The sequence below is a fragment of the Mustela putorius genome, unplaced genomic scaffold (genome assembly GCF_011764305.1).
Source record: "Mustela putorius furo isolate JIRA1106 unplaced genomic scaffold, ASM1176430v1.1 tig00000721_pilon_pilon_pilon, whole genome shotgun sequence".
Lineage (NCBI taxonomy): Eukaryota > Metazoa > Chordata > Mammalia > Carnivora > Mustelidae > Mustela > Mustela putorius.
Genome location: NW_025421456.1, coordinates 1,662,940 through 1,685,762, shown reverse-complemented (window position 1 = coordinate 1,685,762; position 22,823 = coordinate 1,662,940). Strand labels below are relative to the sequence as shown.

General features: G+C 36.6%; 1 protein-coding gene across 1 annotated transcript in view; it reads left to right on the top strand.

The window, feature by feature from the left end:
- The first annotated feature begins 7,675 nt into the window (after positions 1 to 7,675).
- Positions 7,676 to 22,823, top strand: part of TNIP3 (TNFAIP3 interacting protein 3) — a 99,326-nt gene continuing 84,178 nt past the window's right edge. Inside the window, exons 1-2 of the mRNA XM_045083592.1 lie at positions 7,676 to 7,764; positions 20,253 to 20,338. Of these exons, the coding sequence (XP_044939527.1) occupies positions 7,762 to 7,764; positions 20,253 to 20,338 (89 nt within the window). The 5' untranslated portion in view covers positions 7,676 to 7,761. The remainder of the gene's footprint in view (positions 7,765 to 20,252; positions 20,339 to 22,823) is intronic.

Sequence of the window (22,823 nt, the reverse complement as noted above, 5' to 3'; positions counted from 1 at the left end):
AAGATACACATACGGCAAGGTCTGGGGAAAGGGTGTGGCGCTCCCATGATCTCTCACAACATGCCACTTTCCCCAAATCACCATGCGTTTACCAACCCAGAAGCTCTCCAAACCCCATTTACTAACAGAAGCTCTCCAAACCCCATCCTTTTTATTGGAGTTTAATGGAATTTTAAGGGGCTTTTAATGGAGGCTTGTTTATAGAGGCATCATTGGCCATTATTGATTGGTTCAAACTCCAGACCCACTCCCCTCCCTGGAGATCAAGGATAGAAAGAAAAATTCCAACCCTTTAATCTCATGGTTGGTTAATAGGCAACCTTAGTCCAAAAGGTTACTCATTAACATAACAAAAGGTAATTTTATGGCTCTCATCACTTAAGAAATTCCAAGGGTTTATAGAGCTCTGTGCCAGAAAGGAGGACAAAGTCCAAATACATATTTCTTAAATTAATCGCAGTATCCAGACAGTATCCACACAGTATCCTGTGTGGCTCAGTTGGTTAAGCATCTGCCTTGGGCTCAGGGACTCAGGTATGATCCCAGGGTACTGAGACCCAGTTCCCTATATGGCTCCCTGCTCATCGGGGAGTCTGCTCCTCTCTCCCCCTTTGCTGGCTGCTCCCACTACTTGTGCTCTCTCTCTCTCTCTCTCACACATAAATAAACAGAATCTTAAAAAAAAAAATCAAATCAAATCAGTCAATCAATCACAATATCGCAAAACGTCTTTGCGGGTAAATGTCATGTTCTATCCATCCTCAAGAGAACTGGATTTTGTTTCTTTGACTGAGACAGCATACCATTTTGGTTGGCTTGGATATATTCAAGCAGAGTGAGAGGACAGAAGAGATTGAAATGAAGAAATGAATGGGCAGAGGGAAATTGGAAATGGTGAAGTCTTTTAAGTTTAGTTTTGATCTACCACTTAACCCAGCTGACCTTAGAAATTCTTGGTTGATATGTGAAACAATCATAATAATCTGTGTGGGACAGTGAGAAAAGTATGTTCTGAGACACACAAGCCAGGGTCTGAAACCTAGCTATGCTAATTACTGGCTGAGATAAGATAGCCTAGATGGTACTTCAGTTCTTGCTTGTCAGAGCTGATGTTGGATGTTTACACCTACTCTAGTTCAGCTGTCCCCTCTCATTGGCTAATGCCTGTGTTGACCCAGTTGTCAAATATTTTGAATATCACTTCGGCATCTCTGAGTTTCATTTTCCTCATGGCAGCTAGTGATACCTTGTTTACTAGTCACTATAAAGAATACATGAGGGGGCACCTGGGTGGCTCAGTGGGTTAAGGCCTCTGCCTTTCGCTCGGGTCATGATCTCAGGGTCCTGGGATCGAGCCCCGCATTGGGCTCTCTGCTTACCGGGGAGCCTGCTTCCCCCTCTCTCTGTCTGCCTCTCTGCCTACTTGTGATCTCTGTCTGTCAAATAAATAAACAAAATCTTAAAAAAAAAAAAAGAATACATGAGATAATACAATGCTTCTCAAACTTTAATGTTTATTAATGAGATCCCTTCTCATACCTGGAGATCTTATTAAAATGAAGATTTTGATTCAGTAAGTCTGGGGTGGGGTCTGAGATTCTGCCTTTCTAACAAGTTTCCTGCTGATCCAAAGACTTCACTTTAAGTAGCTAGGAGACATTGAGGAAGATATGTGTTGTGAGCGCTGGCTATTGTGTACCTGTACTCTTGAAACAAATAACACATTATATGTCAATTAAAAATAAATCAATTAATTAATATAAATAAATTGGGGGAAAATAAAGGCACTGCTGGTAAGCAATAAATAAATAAATAAATAGCCAGGAGATGATGTTTGTAAAGCATCTGATACATAATAGATGATCAGAAATTATTGCTAGTCATTATTCCCAGTGATCACGATCATCAAACTCATACATCTGAATGGGTTCTACTTATAGTTAATTGCCATACAACACAACAATGATAATATAAGTTATTTAAATTTATCCAAGCTAATGTTTATAATGAATTTGGCTCAATTTCAGCAATAGGCTTTGTCCATATGTGTTTATTCTTTATATTACACGAATCATTTATTCACAATTTTAGAAACTAGAGAGAATGACCATGAAAACCTCTTGAATTTATGACATTATTTTTTATTTTTCCCTCCATTTTAGTAGATAAAGGAGAGACTATAATTTATTAAATGATAAGAAGTGTTCTTAGCATTACCTAATCAGAAATATTATTGCCAACAGTAATACTTGTTATCCTCATTCAGTAACAAAATATTACACCTAATAATGATACCAATTATGATGTGTATAGAAAAGAAAAAAATGGGAGGGATATGCAGCAAATTACCTGAAAATGGTGTTTTCTTAGGAAATCACAGTCTAATATCGGGAATTATTTCCTCCATTTTTTTCTCTTTCCATGTGATATAGTTTTATACCCTTAAACTTGCCATAATTCCATGTTTGACATTTGTAATTAAAAAATTAAAGGAAAAGCAATTATTACTTTTAGTCCTTGGATATGCTTGACTTTCTGGAGTCCTAACATTTTTTTGTAAAATAGACAAAATTTTCTTGAGAATAAAGTACTTCCTCTTACTGCCAAGCATTTTTACAGAGCAGTGAAGAACATGGTGAGATCAGCTTTTCCTAACGCTTACTTAGTTCTTGGGAGTAAATTGGGCATTCGAGTATATACTTTTAAGTTGTGCTGAGAGTCCATCTCCTCTAGGTCATGAATGCTTTGGTTTAAGAGTTGAATGAATTAATACACTTCCATGAGTAGAACTTACTCAGGATAGACACACTTGTAGACAATGCAAGGATTGTATTTTTGATATTTTTTCTCCTCAAGGGACATTAAAAACCATAAAACCAATCAAAATGGAAATGTGCTGTTTGCTATTTGAGATGACACCAAATTATAGACTCTTTAGCCCAGGATGGGATTTTTAGGCATCATCTTGTCCAAATCTCATTTTTAGGTAAAGGAATAGAAGCCTTTGGGGGTTAAATGAATCTGATCTGTAGTAATGCTATTAGAAAGAGAGCCCCTGGAGAATAATGAATTGGTTTAAATTAAACTTCTGTGGGCAGATCTCAGCATTTTTTTCCTTGGTGTATAAAATTATTTCCAATACAAATTTTAAAATTATTTTGAGTTTCAGAGTGCTAGAGGTGAAGATTACATTTGCTATGTAATCTTCTGAGTCCTCTGGGATAAAACAGTGAGGATCCCTCCCAAACGTCAGAATAGTAAATGACTTTTCCTTAAAAAACCATAAAACTCATCATTTTAGTAACTGTTTTTACAGTTTTAAAGTTCCTGTCTATTCCTGGGTGCACAAACCTCACAATGTGCCGATATGCAGTTTAGATCTGAAGAGTGTAAGACATTTGGCTGTAAAGGAGGGTTACAGAAGGTAGAAATCACAGCTTAGGATCAAAAGTTATTTCTCCATTTTAGATTTTCAATTAAAAACTTCTAGAATTAGAACCTTCTAGAAGAAAAATTCCCTTCAGATCAGATATGTAGGGCTTCCAGTACCCAAACTCCATGTTCACACAGATAGGGAATGTGTAAATTATTCAATGTTAATCCTGTAGAATTTGATCCAGAATGCCTGCCTTCTAAGTTAATGCTCTCTGGGTGGTAATTCCTACAAGATAGAAATGATCAAAAGCAAATTTAATGTTGAAAACAGTTATGGTTCCTGAATTTGGATGAGAAAATAGATTCATGTGTATTGAAAACAGGAAGGAATGCCGTTGTGGTGCAGGTAAAAGTCAAAGGAGTTGTGTGTCAGAGTTCTCCTGGGGCGTCTCCACTTGTCAACACCTGGGGTTGTCTTTTAAAGATCACCATGTCTTTGGGCCTGGTGTATAGTGATAACTGGACTTTGGTCCCAAACAGCTGCATTTCCGATTTATCTACATCCGTAATTCTCATCCATCCTTTCATCCTCTTTAAAAAGGAGATTTATGCCCCCTCCCCCCACCCCCCGCCAATTGTTTGCCTGATATATCCTCTTTTTGGCAGAATTTTTCAGAGGATGGGTTGTTCCAGTCCTTAGGAAAAAGCAGAACTATGATAATTTAATGGATCTAAATCATTTGTTGTTTAGCCCCTTGTTATCCATAACCGGAATTTTTTAAAAGTATACACACACATACACACAGTAATGACAGAGAACTCAGGAAAAATGTATAGAATTACCTAAGTTCTTAAAACAGCAGTTCTATTGAAAAAAAAATGGAGAAAAAATTCAAATTTAACCATTATATCAGGAGTATAAATGTTTCCAGAATTTTATGAACGGATATTCAGTTTTGCAAAATGATGACAAATTGTCTGTTCTCTATGTCAGTTTTCATCCAGATGAGATTTCATCAAATAGCAAAGTCAGCTATACTCCTGGTTGTTATGATAATTTGAATCCAGGAGGGAAAAAAAACAACACTACTTTTTTTTATGAAGTAGAAGGCCCAAATTAAACACTAAGCTTTATTGCCAACAAACCAGGATAGGAGACAGTAAAGCACAAGCCATATTCCCCTTCTAGTTTGATATCCAGTCAGCTGAAGCTCTTGGCACAACCATCTCTGTCCTTCAAGTAGTATTACAGGTGATGTCCTTCAGTTATAATAAAAATACACTCTTTGACTCTCTCATGGAAACAGTAAGGACCAAAGTGTGGCAAGAGGCTGGGGCCTCCCCATTGAAGGGCTCTAAACGGCCATCAAATGTCCCTAATCCCAAGAACGCTCTCACTGAAGAGACAGAATCTAGTGTGAAGAACTCCCAAAGAAACTCTACTTTCATGAGACTAACATTGTCAGACTGGCTTTATCATATTTCTTAGAAGCTTTGAAAGTAAGTTCCTCAACTGTAGTATTTGCATTATGGTCTTCATTCAGTGAAGACACCCATGATGTAGAATCTGGGATGTTGGGAAACGGAGTTGGTGGCAGAGAGGGAGAGGAGGCAGGCCTGGCATGGGGCCAGAAAACAAGCTCGTGGAAGCACTTTGCTGGGCTTCCCCAGGACACTTGTGGCTGGCCCACAAGGTGCACCTGAGGTCCAGGTAGCCTTCTTACTAGGAGACACATTTGTCTCATCCTTCCAAGCAGACTGGATTTGCCCTTTCCCAAGCCCAAAGCTTGGAAACCTCCATCTCTTAGATTCTTAAATACACTTGATATTACCTCTGGATAAAAGAAGAAACATTGTGTGTGACTTTTTTTTCCAAACTCAACTCACAAGGACCTTGTCTTCCTTCTCTAGTCTCATTTCCTCCTTCTTTCCTCCTTTCCCTAAGACACTGGTACCTGCAAGCCATGTGAAATTAACTTTAGATCAATCACTTTAGACACTAGTCTTCAAGTTTTATGAACATATTTTTCAACTCATTTCCTTGTTTTTTTCTTAAAGGTAAAGCACTGAACAAAATGCTCTCTTGTGAATAGTAAAAATAGTTTGGTCAGCAAATAGCAATTTTTCCTTCCAGTTGATACTGAGTGGCTTAAATATACATGAGAAGCAATGCAGTGCCTTATGGACCAGCCACATCTTTGTTTCATGGTAGTGTTCGATAGAGTATGGCTTCCCTTTCACCATTTGGGTGGTGGAAAGTGGAGGTAACAAGATCTGCCTTTGTGTTTATGGACTCGGTCTTCTCTAGCATTTCATGAAGTAAATAAAAATCATATCTTATTTCATTTTCCATTCACTAGCATCATCATCCCCACTGTCCACCTCATAGTTTTTAATGGAAATAACCTTCCTGCATAACCCTCGGTAGACTCTGAAACAAACTTCTATGCTTTCTCTACATTCTTTAATTTACGTGGTTGTCAAATGAAGAGATGCCTGGCTTGAGACAAGATTGGACACACTTTGGGAACACTGGAAAACTTTAATGATAGCAATTACATTGTGCATTTGTGTAGCACTCTGTAATTGTAAAAGAAGTTACAGCAATGGAAGAGCTTAAGTAGATGTAGAGATTCTAGCCTGTAAGTATGACTTTATCACCTTATTGCTGTTTGTTAATATGTCTTCTTGCTCTTTTGATATCACATTAAAATGGCATAGTCTTGTGAAACATTAAGTAATTATTTTTCTCACATGGAAAGAAACTAAGAGGGTAAGTGTCATTTTGTGTTATTTAAAAATACTTGTTAAAAGAAATGTTCAAAAGACTTTAGGAGACCTTGCAACAGTGGTATTTTCATATTAAGTGTTTAATAACTCAGATTAAGGACAGGTTGTTTGCTTCCTAGTTTTGTTTATATTTTTATTTTTTTTTATTTTTTTAGGTTAAGGGTCTATGCAATTTACATGGCATTATGGAATATTTTTTCTTTTGAAAAAAAAATTTTTAATTTAATTTTCTCTTTTTCAGTGCTCCAAGATTCATTGTTTACATATAACACCCAGTGCTCCATGCAATACGTGCTCTCCTTAATACCCACCACCAGCCCCACCCAATCCAATCCCCCTCCCCCATCCCCTCCAAAACACCCAGTTTGTTTCTCAGAGTACAGAAGGGCATAAAGAAAAATATAATGAATGTTCATGACTTCACCACCCAGGATTGATACTAACATTTTGTCATAAAAAAGATAATGTTGAAGTTCCCAGTGTAAATCACTGACTTCACAAAGTCTTTGTGTCAGAAGTGGAATCACAGAGGTGGGATCCTCCTTAACTCACGTTGTGGAGTCTGTTTTCCTGTGGTGCAATGCCTTGTGAGGAGAGCTAGAATCAGTCACCCAGGCAAACTCTGACCCACTCCGGCCTCTCCAGCATATCGCTAACTTGCTATTTGCTGTTTACTCAAGCTTGCCATGACTACCTGAAGAATGAATGCTTTGACATAAACAAATGGTACAAATAACCATTAGTGATTACTACTGGGTGCTTCATCAGCCATGATTTCATTCCTGGACTGGCACAAATTTCTTTATCATTTTGGAGATGTTTGCCACTGCTGATAATTACATAGACTATTTTCTCGTATGGTGAGAAAAATATACATAATTCCTATTCTTTTGTGCCAGTGAAACAAGATAGGGACTATAAATATAATTTCCCCTCTAAGTTAAGAAAAAAACAAAAAACAAAAAATAAAAAAAACACTCAGCAACTTCTTTTTTTTTTTTTTCTTTTTAAGGTACTGGGCTTATTTCTTAATTTCTTTGAAGGATGAGTATTTAAATGTTAACCTGGGTGCTAGCTCTCTCAGGGAAAGAAATAGGAAGATGAAACAGAGGAACATTCCTAGAAATGAGTGTGTGACCTACGTGGTCCTTACAGTAAATTATACTAATTCTACATTTATGTTTATGTGTTGTGGTCCTATTAAGCTGAGATAACTTTTCCATTAAGTGGGCAGGTTGATTTCCTGTAGTACCCCCAATTGCTTGAAGAGGTGTATTGTTTTCTTGTGTTTCCATTACAACATGTAGACTAAGAGGGAATCCTCTGTGGTATTTTCACATAGGTTATGAATCTTTTATCTGGCAGTTGTATTTGTATCTGAGGGGTGAATATTAATAGCGTCCTGGCAGCAGAGTGACTTTCTTAAAAAAAGGGGTTTCCCTATGTATGGGTGGATTAACCTTTCAAAATATATGTTTCTACTTAAACCACTCAGTTACTGTTTGATTCAAAGAGTCATAACGACAACCTCGCCACATCTCTGTTAGACCTTGTAGTATGCTTACCTAGATCTGAGAGGGACTTTCAGTAGAGACCATGGTGAGTAACATAACGCGGTGTGCCTTTACTTTCATTTCGCTTGCTTACCAGGGTTTGCTGTATCTTCATTTCTTTTTTAAATGCTTAAAGTTTTCATATTAAAATGGCATGTGTGATTGATGATAAGTTTTGCAATGGCAGTTAAGATATGGTTTCGTGTATTCCAGGTGGAAAGTTAGGTGGAACTTCTGAAATGTAATAATGTCAGATGTTCTCCTTTAAAATCTTCATAGCTTTTACCAGTTAGCCTCTTTGTCCACATCACAGAACCAAGCTTTTGAAATGACACATTGAACTCTATGAATGTTATCCTATATCCTTTATTATTTCTAGCAATTCTGTAGCGAGTAACTAAATTTAAGTACTTATATGAATAATTTAACTATGCCTTGTCCTTTTTGTCTATTATAGGGGCTAACAATCTTGACTGAGGAATAATCAGTGTAGGGAGTCAGGCGGCGTGTGTCACTGTAATCTTCATGGTACAATGTAATCATGTTGATGGATGGCATAATAAAGCTCTCAAAATGTGTACTTCTAAATATAAAGTCACTGGTCTGTTCTATTCAAATAGTCAAATGTTGCCAAGGAAATAGAAAAATAAACCTCCTTGGGCATACTTCAGGTGTAAGCAATCAAACTGACATCCAAGGGAAGTTCATTTTAAAAGTCAGGGGCAAACAAAGGTAGACTGAATGCCTATGATCATAGGGACCATGTTTCATTAACCAAGCAGCATTAAACTTCTGGCTTGACCACGACATTTCTTGCTATGAAATGCTAAGGGACTTCATTCTTAGGAATCACAGGTCATGCCCTGTTGCAGAAACTCCAAAAGCTCTCTTTTAAACAGTACAGCGTCCACAAGCCTATCCCTCGTAGCATAGGGCTTGCACAGGACCTTAACAATACGTGTGAGAAGCAAGTATTTGTAGGATGGGTTGATGTGAACTCACTATTTTCAGATATGCTCCCCTCACTTTTTTGAGGCAATTTTTAAAAATCAGAATTGTAATATATTTTTAAAGACCAGGAAACATATCTTCTCATTTCCCATTTCCTCTTCATTCTCTGTCTCTCTTTCTCTCTCTGTCTCTCCGTCATCCTCTCCGCTTGCTTCTCCTCTCTCTCTCTCCACTGTCTTCATTTTAATTAGTATATTATCGGCTTCCAGTACCCCTTTTCCAATGAAATTCGTGGCCACTGTACCATTTTCCAATTTAAATGTGGTAGATGACACGTGAATGAGGAAGAAATCATAGTTTTTTGAACATGGGAAATTTAATATTAAGCTCAGTCCCTCCTGTTAACGGAATGTGAAGCACATAGGCACTGAAGGAATAATACAGGAACTACATAAGAGAGATAGGCATCCCTATGCCTAGTCAGTCAAGGTCCCTGGCCCTGGACCGTCAGACTCTACTGGGGTTAGGCCTCTTTATTAGGTCAGTGGGGGTCAGGGTCGGGAGGAAAGCAAAGATGCTTACTAAGTTCTCTGTCAGCCGAATATTCCTGCTGAGGATAAAACCTTAGACCTCGTTTTAATTAACTTTCAAAAAGTGCTCTTTTATGCTCTATTTTTTAACACTTTAAAAACTATCAGTTTTTAAACCTAGTGTCCTCATTCAGATTAGATCATGAGGATCCCTCAGAGGAAAACCTGTGAGTCACAGTTGTTCTCCCATGTATTTGGAGTTGGGAGTGTTTTGACTTTTCAAATATTGTTTTCATGAAGGATGAAAGACTTGGAGTAAAAGAAACGTACTTTATACACATATGTCCTCAAGTCTCAAGAAAGATGCAAAAATTTAAAATGACTTTCTACTGAAATTGCCCAGAGCGCTAGTAAAAAACTCCTTTTATTTGAAAACACAGCCAAGATTCAATATCGTCACGGTTTTAAAATTAAAACAACATATGGATGAAAATTATTCTAGTGGCCACAAAGCACAGTTTCAACAAATGGATCCTTGGATTGATCTAAGAAAGTAGAAAACTTGGATGGCCGAGAAATAGTCACAGTGGGGCAGTTGGTACACAGTTAATAGATCATCATGGTAAGTAATCAAAGTTAATTATTCTATGCTTTTGTATAAATTCTGTGAGAAGAAACATATTAGGCAGCATAATTCATAAAATACTTTTGAAGGCAAATTATCCCTTTAACAGTTTTAAATTATATCTTAAATTACAAATATGGTGAAATGTTTCCTTTTGATGTGAATGAATATTGATAAACAGAACATGTTATGTTTTGATGACTCTAAAATAGATTGTATGCTTACAGGTTATATCACTTTAATAGATCTACTTTAATAGATCGCCATATTTGCTTTTTCTCCTTCAACTTTAGAGAATGTATCATCAATTTTCACAAATTCTTTCCTAGAAGAAGGCATTCAAAAGTTTTCTGGGAAGATAACTTACATTTTTTGAATTACAAAAGGCAAAACAGCTGGGGATACTGAATTAAGCCAAAAAGAAAGGTGTTCCACCTAAACAAAAGAAAAATGCGTGTGCTTCCCTTTTGAATTTTTCTTTTAGAGAGGAACATAAAATACTGGCACAGTATGAAAACTGTTACATTTGAATTATCATTGAAAAAATGAGCAGAAAGAACTTCAACTTTAAGGTGTTTAATGTAGACAGATTTCATCCTACCTAAATATGTGTCAAAAAAATAAGATGACTTTCTCATTAGAGATTGTCTTGCTGCTCGTCTAAAAACAAGAAAGAGGGCACCTAGGTGGTTCAGTTGGTTGAGTGACTGCCTTCGGCTTGGGTCAGGATTGAGTCCCACATAGGGTTCTCTGCTTGACAGGGAGTCTTCTCCTCCCGCTGACCTCTCTCCTCTCTCTCTCTCTCTCTCTCTCAAATAAATAAATAAATAAAATCTTAAAAAAAATAAGAAAGAAATATCAAAAAACATAAACATTAACAGTAAGATAAGAATAAGGTGAAGACTATATAATTAGTGTGAGAGGATCTTAAATTCCACAGGTAAAAACCTAAGCACGCATTCTGTAGCTTAACTCCAGGGTTCAGGGATTAAGTCATCTCAACTTTGGATTACCAACAGAATTCCTTTACTAAAATCCCAGAGCTGAGCTCAACAATTATTAATTAATTCTTATTGTAATTAAAGTCTTTCACTTATTTTTGCTAAGGTCATCTTGAGACAGTGTACTTATTTAAGTATGTTTGTTAATCTGGAGATAATCACCTGTTAAAATTCCAAGGTTATTTCTTTGTGGTCACTGATATTTAGACTTACTGCAATCATTTGATTTTTTAATATATTTTTAACTGAAGTGAAATTAACAGTGTTATATAGATTCAGATGTACAATATAATGATTCAACATTTCTATACATAACTCAGTGCTCATCGCTGTAAGTGTACTCTTAATCCCTTTTATCTTACAATTGCTTGCTTTTAATAATAACAATATTTTGAAATAGAGTCTCTTATATGGCTTCTATTGTTTAAAAATTTGATGTCGGTCAGAATACATTCACTTAAAGCATATTTTTCTTAAAGCAAACAACACATCCTTATTCTCACATTTTCATGATTATCAGCAGAACAATCAACATCCACAAATAATAACATACATACTAGCATTCATGTTCCATAAAAATCACTTTCTCTGTAGGCCTACAACGAGTTTTAGACATTAAACAAGATTTAAATTCCGCCATTTTTATTTAGGGTATACTAAATAGTGCATCTGATCATTACTATAGAACCGAATAGGCAACTCTAGGCAAATGTGCTTATAATTAGAAAGCACTAATTACATTTAATGTAATTAAATTAATTACACTAATCACATTAAATGTTAATTTAATGTAATTAACATCTAACAATTAGATTATCTATCTAATTGTTATCTATCTAACATCTATCTAACATCTATCAATCTATCTAACATCTAACAATTACATTAACAATGTTAATTTAATTAACATCTAACAATTAAATGTTAATTTAATGTAATTAACATCTAATTCATTGTGCCAATGAATTAGAAATGCTTTCAATTCCAATCTCTTATTTAATCCTTATGTTCTTCCCTTTGAAGATAGGAAGTATTATCCTACTTCACAGATGAGGGTATATTGGGGCTCAGAGCTTAAATAATTTGCCAGAAGTCCCAAAGCTTGTTTGACACTAAATCCAATCCTTTCTACGATATACATGTTAAGAAAGGTGAATTCAGGGACGCCCGGGTGGCTCAGTGGGTTAAGCCGCTGGCTTCGGCTCAGATCATGATCCCAGGGTCCTGGGATGGAGCCCTGCGTCGGGCTTCTTGCTCAGCAGGGAGCTGCTTCTCTCTCCGCCTCTGCCTGCCTCTCTGCCTGCTTGTGTGCTGTCTCTCTCTCTCTTCCTCTCTGACAAATAAATAAATAAATAAAATCTTTAAAAAAAAAAAAAGAAAGAAAGAAAGAAAGAAAGAAAGAAAGAAAGAAAGAAAGGTGAATTCATCATTTGGGAATTCAGTGAAGTTCTTCAGTAGAAATTCACATGCCTGGGTGGCTCAGTCGTTAAGTATCTGCCTGCAGCTCAGGTCATGATCCCAGGGTTCTGGGATTGAGCCCCACATCAGGCTCCCTGCTCAGCAGGAAGCCTGCTTCTTTCTTTCCCACTCCCCCTGCTTGTGTTCCCTCTCTAGCTGTGTCTCCTTCTATCAAATAAATAAATAAAATCTTAAAAAAAAAAAAATCCACATTCCAAGAATAGTTCCCAAAGCTAAGCTGGATAAAGACCCAGAGTAAACATATGCTTATCTTGCTGCAGAATGAGGGACTGTTATATGGAAAACAAAATCCTCTCTATAGGGTAAGAATTGGCCTTTGGTTGTATTTTGGTGAATCTCTCAGATGCATACAGCATGAGTGATATTGCAATGTATATAACCCTAGGATGACCAATTCCATAGCGCCTGTGTAATGGAAGGGCTCTTAGCCATTATAATGTCCAATCTTGGCTCACTTCAGAAATGGTGATAAATACCTTATTCAGGAACAAGCATGTTTAGTGACAGCCCTAGTGACAGAATCTTGGTCTCCTGACTCCTGGTTCAGGAACTTCTCCAGTGTCAGTTTCCAGGTGTCAGTCTTCCATATAGAAGTAGTGCAGGTGGCCTGATAGGATTGAGTAATAGAGAATCTGTGATGGCAAAGAATTTCACTTTATTGCTATAAAACAAAAAGACTTCTTAGAAGGAAATAGATGATAAAAGTCCCCTGATTTGACACCTTTCTCAGAAACATGAAATGGAAAAAAAAAAAAAAAAAAACGGCAGTTCTTTTGGGTATTTCTTTCTTTTGGTTTAGCCAAACTATGTGTAGCCAAAAATCTTTCTTATTCTTAATTTCCTTCAAGCCATTGCTGTAAATGAGACTGGTATGTATTTCCTCTCCTCCCAATTTCTTCCACACTGCACTCAAAGGGCCTTAAGTATCTGTTAGATATAGGAATCTTACTTGCTAGAAGATATAAATGAATGAAAACCTAGAACATATGCTTATTTTTATGACATTATCATAGGTTCTTAAAAACCTTGAGTATTGGGGTGCCTGGGTGGCTCAGTGGGTTAAAGTCTCTGCCTTCGGCTCAGGTCATGATCTCAGGGTCCTGGGATCGAGCCCCGCATCGGGCTTTCTGTTCAGCGGGATCCTGCTTCCCCCTCTCTCTGCCTGCCTCTCTACCTACTTGTGACCTCTGTCTGTCAAATAAATAAAATCTTTTAAAAAAATCCAACCTTGAGTATTTGCCTAGTTTTGAATAGAAATTATCTGAAGTATTTTAATTGAATCCTAGCTTTTTGCTTATAAATTTAGGTTGGTTTTATAATCACCTGAATGTTTTTATAAGTTTCTGTTTCTAGGCTAAGTGAATTCCTTCTTTTTTTTTTTCCTTTTTAAAATTTTTTGGGGATATGATGACTTTGATAGGGATCTGTGGGGCTAAAGTTTCTTGAACATAGAAACTGGTATAAACAATAATTTAGACAAAGCTGAGGTATAATTAGGAAACTATATTCAAGAAAAATTTTACAGTTCTTGGGGCGCCTGGTTAGCTCAGTTGGTTAAGCGTCTGACTCTTGTTTTAGGCTCAGGTCATGATTCAGGGTTGTGAGATCAAGGCCCAAACTGGGCTCTGTCCTCACTGAGTGTGGAGACCGCTTGGGATTTTTTCTTTCCCTCTGCCCCTCCTCCCTCCTCTCTCTCTCTCTTTCTAAAACAAATAAATCTTTTTAAAAAATGTTACAGTTCCATGTACTACTAACTGCTGGCATAATTCATATTCTTCAATTCATTAACTGAATGTTTGTGGAACATTTAGCACATATATTACAGGCAGTGTACTTGGTACTGGAGATTCCGTTGTGAACAGAACAGGCATAAAATCACAGAATTTACAGTCTAGTGGAGAAGAATGGTCTTTAGTAAGTAATCACTCACACATCAAAATAGGGAAATTACGACTATAATTGCTACATGAGGAAGGTTCATATAGTTCTAAGAGTATATATATTAAAGGAATTTGTATAATATGGGAAGTCAGGAAAGATTTACTTTAAAGAGAAGAACAATCTAAGAAAGAACAACTGCTTCAAAGTTTACAGCAAAAGGGAACATGGCACCTTAAGAAACTGACAAAATTTTCTTGTGGGTGATAGAGAAGAGGCTGAAAAATGCTTCTGGGTCAATGCGGGGGAAGGGAGCATTTTTGGTTATCATAATAATTGGGGGACCATGATGTTAAGCATCTTGCAATACCAGAAGTGTTTCCACACAATCAACAACCATCATCTCCTACATCCAGTATGTAACCCATCTAAGACATGCAGAGCTCCTTAGCTATTACCAGGACTTTGGTCATTATCATGAGAAACCATTAAGGTGCTTTTATTGTGGGGGTGGAGAAAGGGGAGATGACAAGGTCAGAAATATGTTTTCAAAAACAGACAAACAAACAAATAACCTATGCTTACACTGTAAAGAGCAGATAGAAGGGAACCAAGAGAAGGAGGCACAGCAGTTAGGAGGCTATTCCAGTGGCCAGGTAAGAAGGAACACATTACCAATGGCTTGCAAGCTTTGGAAAAAAACCTATATGCTTGAAGTTATTTCTTACTAGTCAATATAATAGAACATTAAGCATAAAGAAAACTTTCTTTGGCCCTTTAGCTCCCCAGTTCACTACTTGAAGGAGAGCCACACATGGAGGCAATAGCACCCATGCTGCACTTCTGCTCTAAGCGTTAATCCAGTAGTGATCATGTTCACCATCCCATGGTGACAGTAACTATTTGCCAGTGATAGTCATACAATTTCAGAATTCAAGGAATATTAGATATAATCCCATCGGGCCTTGGTCCTGCAGAAGAGGACTGAAACCTAGAGAAAATAATCGTTATCCTTAAGATTTTATATCTAGGTAATTTAGGAATTGGGACAAGAGGAAAAAAGTGTCTAATGTGATGTGCTTTTTTCCCCACATTTCTTTCTTACTAATATAACAAGGAACTCAAAACTGTTAGCATTATTATCTGCATATTGGCATCAAATAAGCTCATGCTTTGGAAGGGACAAAAGATTATGAAAAATACACTCAGTAATTATGGAAAGTAAATAGGGAGGAATTTTTTTAGAGAGAATTGTGTTTTGTTTGTTTACTTTGTTGTTTTTGAAAAAATGGAATTTTAAAACCTTTAGGCAGGGCATTCATTAACTGGTTCTTCACAGGTCCTACCACCGAGCCCCACCAATGTATGTTAGTTTCCTGACCCTGCAGGGTTTTCCCACTCCTGACTGAAACTATTGCTCTTTTTCTATCCTCCACGTAACCAACTCAGTATGGATTAACCATGCTGACCATTCTCTTTGTAAAACACACAGACTGGCACTCAAGGCACGCTGAATGCTTACAGCTGAGGGCATTCACTTATTTCTGTTTCAAAGTTGAGTGGGACGTTACACCAAGAGTCAGCCTTTATTGTTCCCCTGAGTATTTATGACAATCTTATTTTTCCTCCAATTACACACTTTAGATACAATTTATATAAGCTGATGACACATGAGTACAAAAAAGATAAAAGAATTACTGTTTCTAAACAAGCTCATTTGAGTACCTTGGAAATATCCAGTAACCGTGAGTTGCTAAATTTAAACTGGATGTGGGTGAGGCAAATATAAAAGATTGAACAAATATTATAAAGATCTAAAAGCATTATTTTCAGATAGCTTCGTAAATGTCTTAAAATTCTAGTTCCCTTGTAAAAAAAAAAAAAATCACAATTAGAATTCACAGAGGATTTGTTGGGGGCCAGAAAGCCCATGTGGATTACCCTCAGTAGACTCCTCCTTGGAAAAGAGAGATTGCCAATTGGTGCGCACCTGGGTATTTTAAAATAGGATAAATTAATATGATACTAATATATTATTCTTCATGATTCCCAGCCTTAAATAGTTTTTTGATCAACTCACTATATATAGGTCTCTTATGTGAATGATATGAAAGCTTTTTTATGTATTAGACACTAAAACATCACTTCTAAAAAAAATCAATAAAATTACATTTATATGTAAGTATAAGTATGTATGCCTTTATGTGTAAGGCATGTGGTTTTATAACATATTTATTTTTATCATATATAGAGAGATATAAGAATAGTAATTTTCATGATGTTTTTAGTACTTACCTAGAACATTCCATCCTTAATGTATTGAATCTGGCTCACATTCGATTTTAGTACAGGTGGATACTGGAATGAAACAGACTTTCTAGGTGAGAATTACAGGTTCTAAATTATATGTCCCAGAGGAAAGAGCACTATATACAGATAAAAACTCCTTGTCAGCTTCAAGGTTTTTCTCTCTTAAGTGGAGCTCTCAGGCCTTTGATTCCCACATATGTTTTGATACATTCCAATGCTATAGCATAGGCTTGACCAACACAAAAACTTATACGATGGTGGAAGAATTCTTTGGTAATTTTTAACATGACATTTTCAAGGTCTATAAAACAGATTCTTGCAGAGTTGACTATGACCTCTAATACTCACATCCTAGTCCTTGAATCTAACTTTAGAAATCCAAGTGTATTAAAAGCTGTCACCACAAATGGCAAAAAGCTCATAAAACTTGGTTTACTTCCCAAAGTAAGTTTATCCTCTAAAGTTGTGTTATTTTGGAACTGTGGATTGTGTAAACTTCTGCTTAAACAATCAAACAGCTTACGATCTTCACTGATTTACTGAAATCCATCCAAGAATCCAGGACATCTTTTGGTTAAGTTAAACAGAAACCAACAGCTGCTTCTTGAGCAGGGGGGAAAAAAAAATCCCTCCTTAAAAAGAGGAGTAAGGGAGGAGGAGAAGAAGAGGAAAAAGAAAGTAACCAAATGATGGAAACAGAAATGTGTTTGCTTTTACCTTAGAGGGTGCTGTCAGCCAGTCAGGTACTCTAACATCTATGGTTTTAATTGCAAATCTTTTGGTTAAGATTTGAATCCTAAATCTTAAAATTAAGAAGGGTGAAGTACACTATCTTCCCTTTATCTTTCTACTGTTTGGTATTCAAATACAATTTGCCATAATGAAAATCCACCATGTTCTGTGTTAACTTGGTTGTCCCATTCTGTTTCAAATACTTAAAATGGTTAGCAAGATAAAAGGTTTGAATTACATATTTTATAAGACATTAATGAACCATAATCCAAGGTAAATGCAATGTACTGCTGGAATTGGCAGTTCTTACTCAATGTCTGCTAGTTTGTTGTAGCGGCTTTGTTCCTACATATTTTCATGTCTCCACACCAGCCAATAAAAATTTTGGAAATCCATTCCCTCCCTTTTAGACTGATTTTGTGCTTTTGCTCAGTGAAGAACTATTGAAGAGAGAACTTGAGGAGAATTCCTTATGTTACAGTTTCATGTCACCCTGAACTGTAATTAGTAAGATAAAGTTCAGAGGCACACGAATATTTGCTCAGTCTTAAGAGACTTCTGAATTTGTTCATTTTCTCTGTGATTAAAACAAATGAGGCACTGGTATTAAGAAGCGCCCTGGGTCCTTAGGGTTGGCTTGTTTTATTTGTTTTCACCTGAAAGAAAAGTCTTTCAACTGCCAAGTGTCCTTTACTAATTGTCTTTTTTGTCGCCATTCCATTGGAAAAATATCTCTATCAATAAAAAAGGATAAATATTAGAAGTTATAATATTGGCTTTTGGCTATTGGCTTTTCTGATTATCACTACTCGGTATTTTGACTTCTATACAGAATAATAACAAGTATAAAATCTCAGCATATGAAAAGGCTATTTAGAAAGGAAATACAATGTTCAGTAAAATAATACCTTATGATACCAGTCTTGTGTGTTTTCACTGCCTCAGAGGTTTTATCTGTGCATCTTAAACTGTAAAATTCTAAGTCTGGAAATTTCCCTCTCCACATGCTGTTTTGGGGTTGTTTACTTAGTTCAATTGATACAAAGTCCTTACCTAAGAAATATACTTTTATGAGTTTTGGGAAGCACTTGGCTCAGTCAGTTAAGTGTTCAGCTCTTGATTTCAGCTCAGGTCATGATCTCGGGGGGTCCTGGGATCAAGCCCTGACTCAGGCTCTGTGATGAGCGTGGAGCCTGCTTAAGATTCTCTCCTTCCTTCTCTCTCTACCTATCCCCATTCTCAAGCACACGTACTCTGTCTCTCTGAAAAAAAAAAAAAAAAAAAAAAGAAAAAGAATGATGTATACTTTTATGAGTTTCATTCATAATGTAAAATTTTTGTATGTTACTTTTTAAATATTTTAGTATTAAAATATCTTCCCTTATTTCAAACTTGAAATTTTGTCTGTATCATGTTTGAATATTTAAAAAAAAAAAAACAAAAACAGTAGAAAACCACGGATTACGAGTTCAATTGGCTTGACATCTAATCCTAGATCAGCCATTTTTTAGCCAAATCACTTGTCCTCTTCTAGCTTCTGGTTTTTTCTCTTGTAAGATGATGGTGCCAAAACACTCAGAGTATTCTCCAAGGTCTCAATTCCATGATTCTCTGACATTCCAGGACTCCATGTGTCATTTCAGATCTTTTGTGATATTATCACTATTTTAAAAGTAGCTTTAAGGATAATGAAGGCATTGAAGACATTTTTAAAAACTTTTCTACAAATTTATGTGAATGAATTAAATACATTTTTAAAAAGTCTTTCAGAAATTACAGCATAAGCACTTACTGCAAGTTAGTTTGTCAGGTAGCACCTCATTTGCCTGCCTTTTCAATGCATTTGCAGAACTGTGTAATAATTCCAGAGTGCCATATAAAGAAACTGGGCACTTTTGCAATACTCCATAATTAAAAGATAGCTATACTAGTTGGTGGTCCAATTCCTACAACAGTCCTGAAAGGCATTTGCTTTCATCTACTAACTGGCTACCATGGTGGTAACAGATGACTTTTAAACAGCTGTCACAAGCTGAAAACAAAACAAAATAAAAAAGCCACCCTCCCACACTATGTACAGACAGCTTGCCAATAGCTGAAACAAATCTTAAGATCATTTTAACAAACAACCTCTCCTCCCTTTTTTTTTTCTTTTGGTTATTGTTACAATTAAATAGAAACTCATAAAACTCAGACAAGCTGGTTTCATGTTTCTTGCAGACCTGAACTGCCTACATTTTCTAATGGGATCACAGCAATTAGTGGTTTCCAGATGCATTTAAAATGTGTTAAGTGCCTGCAGGAATTGGCTTTTAACACACACACACGTCTTCAAATGCTTCAATCTCAAGAATCTACTATAAGCCCCACGAGGTACTATGAAGTCTATATAATGTTTGAACAAAGTTGGGTGCTTACACTGCAATTAATAGGAAAAAAAATGGGAAATTTCAAAAATTCTGTGTCTTACATACAGTTTTCTTTTTATTTCCTTCTTCTCTTTTAATGGTCACATCACCAGTTCCCTTATTATCCGAAAATCATAGAAATAATTATCAACTTTCATTAGAGAAAAATCTAGAGTGAATGGTGTTCTGAGAAGAAAGTTCTTGGTGTCCTTGGGTCATTAGGACTTCTGGAAAACTCATTCCTGGACTGTGGCTAATTGAACTACAAACATGTCAGTCTGACAATTTTAACAGTTTATGACTCGTCCGTTGAAATGTCCAGCTTTCTTTTACTTGTTCCTGGACAATTTCTCCCTGTCATGAGACTCTTCTACAACCGAAAGACTGAGTCTTTATGTTTATACCTAGTGTTTTACCTTTGGTTGAAACTAGGCAGAAGACGACTTTGTGGTCTGTTTTCTCATAACTGGCAGTGCTGAAAATAAGACATGAGAATAAAAACATGGCTTTTGATGAAAAATGTATTTAACAGGTGGTTTTCTTCTCTAGTCACTGACATGGTTACCTTCCCTGGAGACCCATCCAAGCCTCACGTCCTTCATATTTTTTTTTTCTTTTAGATTCCATGTGGACGACACATAAACAAAAATGAGAAACACGAAGAGAAACTGGTAATGTTCACCAATCAGCTGGAGGATTCTGAAAGGTAATATGACATTTGATTTAGAGGAAATATGCCTATAATAATAATGTTCTAACTGAGCACTTCTGCCGTCAGACACAGTTGATGAGTCCACCATAAGTGGATGAGAACCTAACCGGATCAAACCACATAGGGTAGATAAGAAAAAGAGGGGGGATAACAATGTGGATTACTTGAATATATTTTCTTTCATTGCTCTCTCGGGGGCAAGAATCTATAGTAGGTCATGGAGGTTTTTGTTTATTTTTTTAAGTATTTGGTAAATTTACCTTGGCAAATTTGGACCTTAAGATAATTTCTCTTGAATAGTAGAAATTAGCTCCTAGAAAACAACTCTAGTTCATTAATAACATGAAGTGATCGTGATATCTTCTCTCCTGAGTTATTAAATCCTTAGCTGAGGGATAGGGTGAGAAATTTACTACATCAAAAATTCCCATCCTCGGGCACTTTCCATATTCTCTCAACCCTTTATAGATTTTCTCAAGCTTTCTATTCATTGACCCACATAGATTTTTCTTTGACTTTTTATATGGCACCTTTTAGGGGCAAGATATTTTGCTTGCTATTGCAGAAGATGAGTCAGATACTGACCCTATCATCTAGCTTACTTGCTGTCCAGAAGTGAAAAACCAGACACATACCTCAGTATATTATACCTTCAGCATTTGCCTCATAAGTAAGGCCTATATACACTTCTCTAAGAAATCAGAGGAAGGTGAGAATCCTAGTTGTGGCCATAAAAAGATGCCAAAAGAAGGAGTTGTCTGGCCTGACTTCTAGCAATAGAAGATGGGAAAAAAGATGAAAAAGTGAAGGAAGAAGTGTTTCAGGCTCAAGGCAGAATGTGTACAAAAATGTCCTCACAGGAAAATGAGGACTTGTGTAGGGACCAGTAAGCAGTTCATTCTGGCTTCCACATCTGGCATGTAATACAAAACACATCTTGAGTGAGAGACTAAATAGCCGGCAACTTATTCTGTAGAGCAGTGTTTCTCTGTCTATAAAGACAAAACTTCTTTCAAGTTAAAGTTAAAGAAATAATAAAACTCAGGTTCATAAGCCGGTGTTTCTCAAATTAGTGTTCTCATAACCTGTAGGTCTGGAGACACATGTTCAGGTTTCTTGGTCTGTGAAAAGCTACTAAAGAAGAGAGGTCCATATGTACTTCCAGTATGGGAATCATGACCCCATATGAGGGGAGGGAATTTTGAACAGGGCATTGACAATAGGGTAATCTGGCAACAGTGCTTACAATTGGCATGGAGGATGATTAGAAGCTTGAATAAATATGGAAATGTCAATTCCTCCCATTCCTCTCAACCAGTTTCTATAACAAGCATGTTAGTCTTCAACTGTATAAGTTTAGCATCTTAATTTGTACTACTCTTTGTTATTCTATAACTGTGCTGTGTGTATCAGTCTTCTCTCCCTGATACGATTTAATCTATCTCAAGAGAAAGAACTCAACATACAGCCCAACAGTATAACCCACCGTAGGTCCACAATAAGCACTGATCTATTTCATATAGAATTTTATCAAACGTAAGTAAAATACAAAATGTACATCACAGAAGTACTCTGGGGATTAACCAATTATAGTGACAACTCTAAGATACTATAGATATTACAGAAGCATAGAATACAACCTACAATGTTGAGTGATTTCTAGGAAAGCTGATACCTTACTCTCCTTTGATAGAAGAGGTCCATGTTTGCCATATTTTACCAATTTAAAAGAGAAAGAAGAAAAGTAAGGAAAAGAAAGAAAGAAGGAGGGGAAAGAGACGGAAAGAAGGCAGTCAAATCCATCGTTCCTGTGTTTTGAAGATATGTATATCCTTAGCATCTTCTGTATATCCACTCTGAAGAGGTAGGGATTAACCTCCTCCCCTCCCCCCACACCATTGTCTCCATGTGGAGAATTATAAGGACTCCATGGGTTCCTGGGTCTTACTTTGTTGCCTCCTCCTGCAATGCACAGGCATGTTGAGATTCTCTCCATTTACTAATGATGAAAATTACGCAGAATTTAGTAGTAACGTATTTCTTTCTCAGTAGTAAAAAAAATAATGTGTATTTCTGAGAGAAAGGCGGGGTAGGTTTTTAACAGTAATTTGAAATGTTCAAGAGATAGTTTTCAGGTTAACCTTTCAAGATGTATATGACTCAGGGTCCAGAAGAAGTGTGAATGGATGAGGCAGATACTGCAGGCTGCATCTCTGTCTCAGGGGAGGTGAGAAGAAGGAAAAAGGGAGATGAGAAGCAACAGGGCAGCAACGGCAGTGTGAATGCTGAGTCATCGTTCCCTTCTGCTTTCCTAACCGGACTCCCTTCTAATTGAACCGTTTTAGGCTCTCCAGGGGTAAAATTTGCCATCTCTTCAAGTAGTACATGGCTATACTATGGATGTCATACCAAACTTCTTTGCAAAGTAGAAGTAAATAGTAGAGGTTTTTATGGATCCCAGGGAAGGATTATCAAAGTA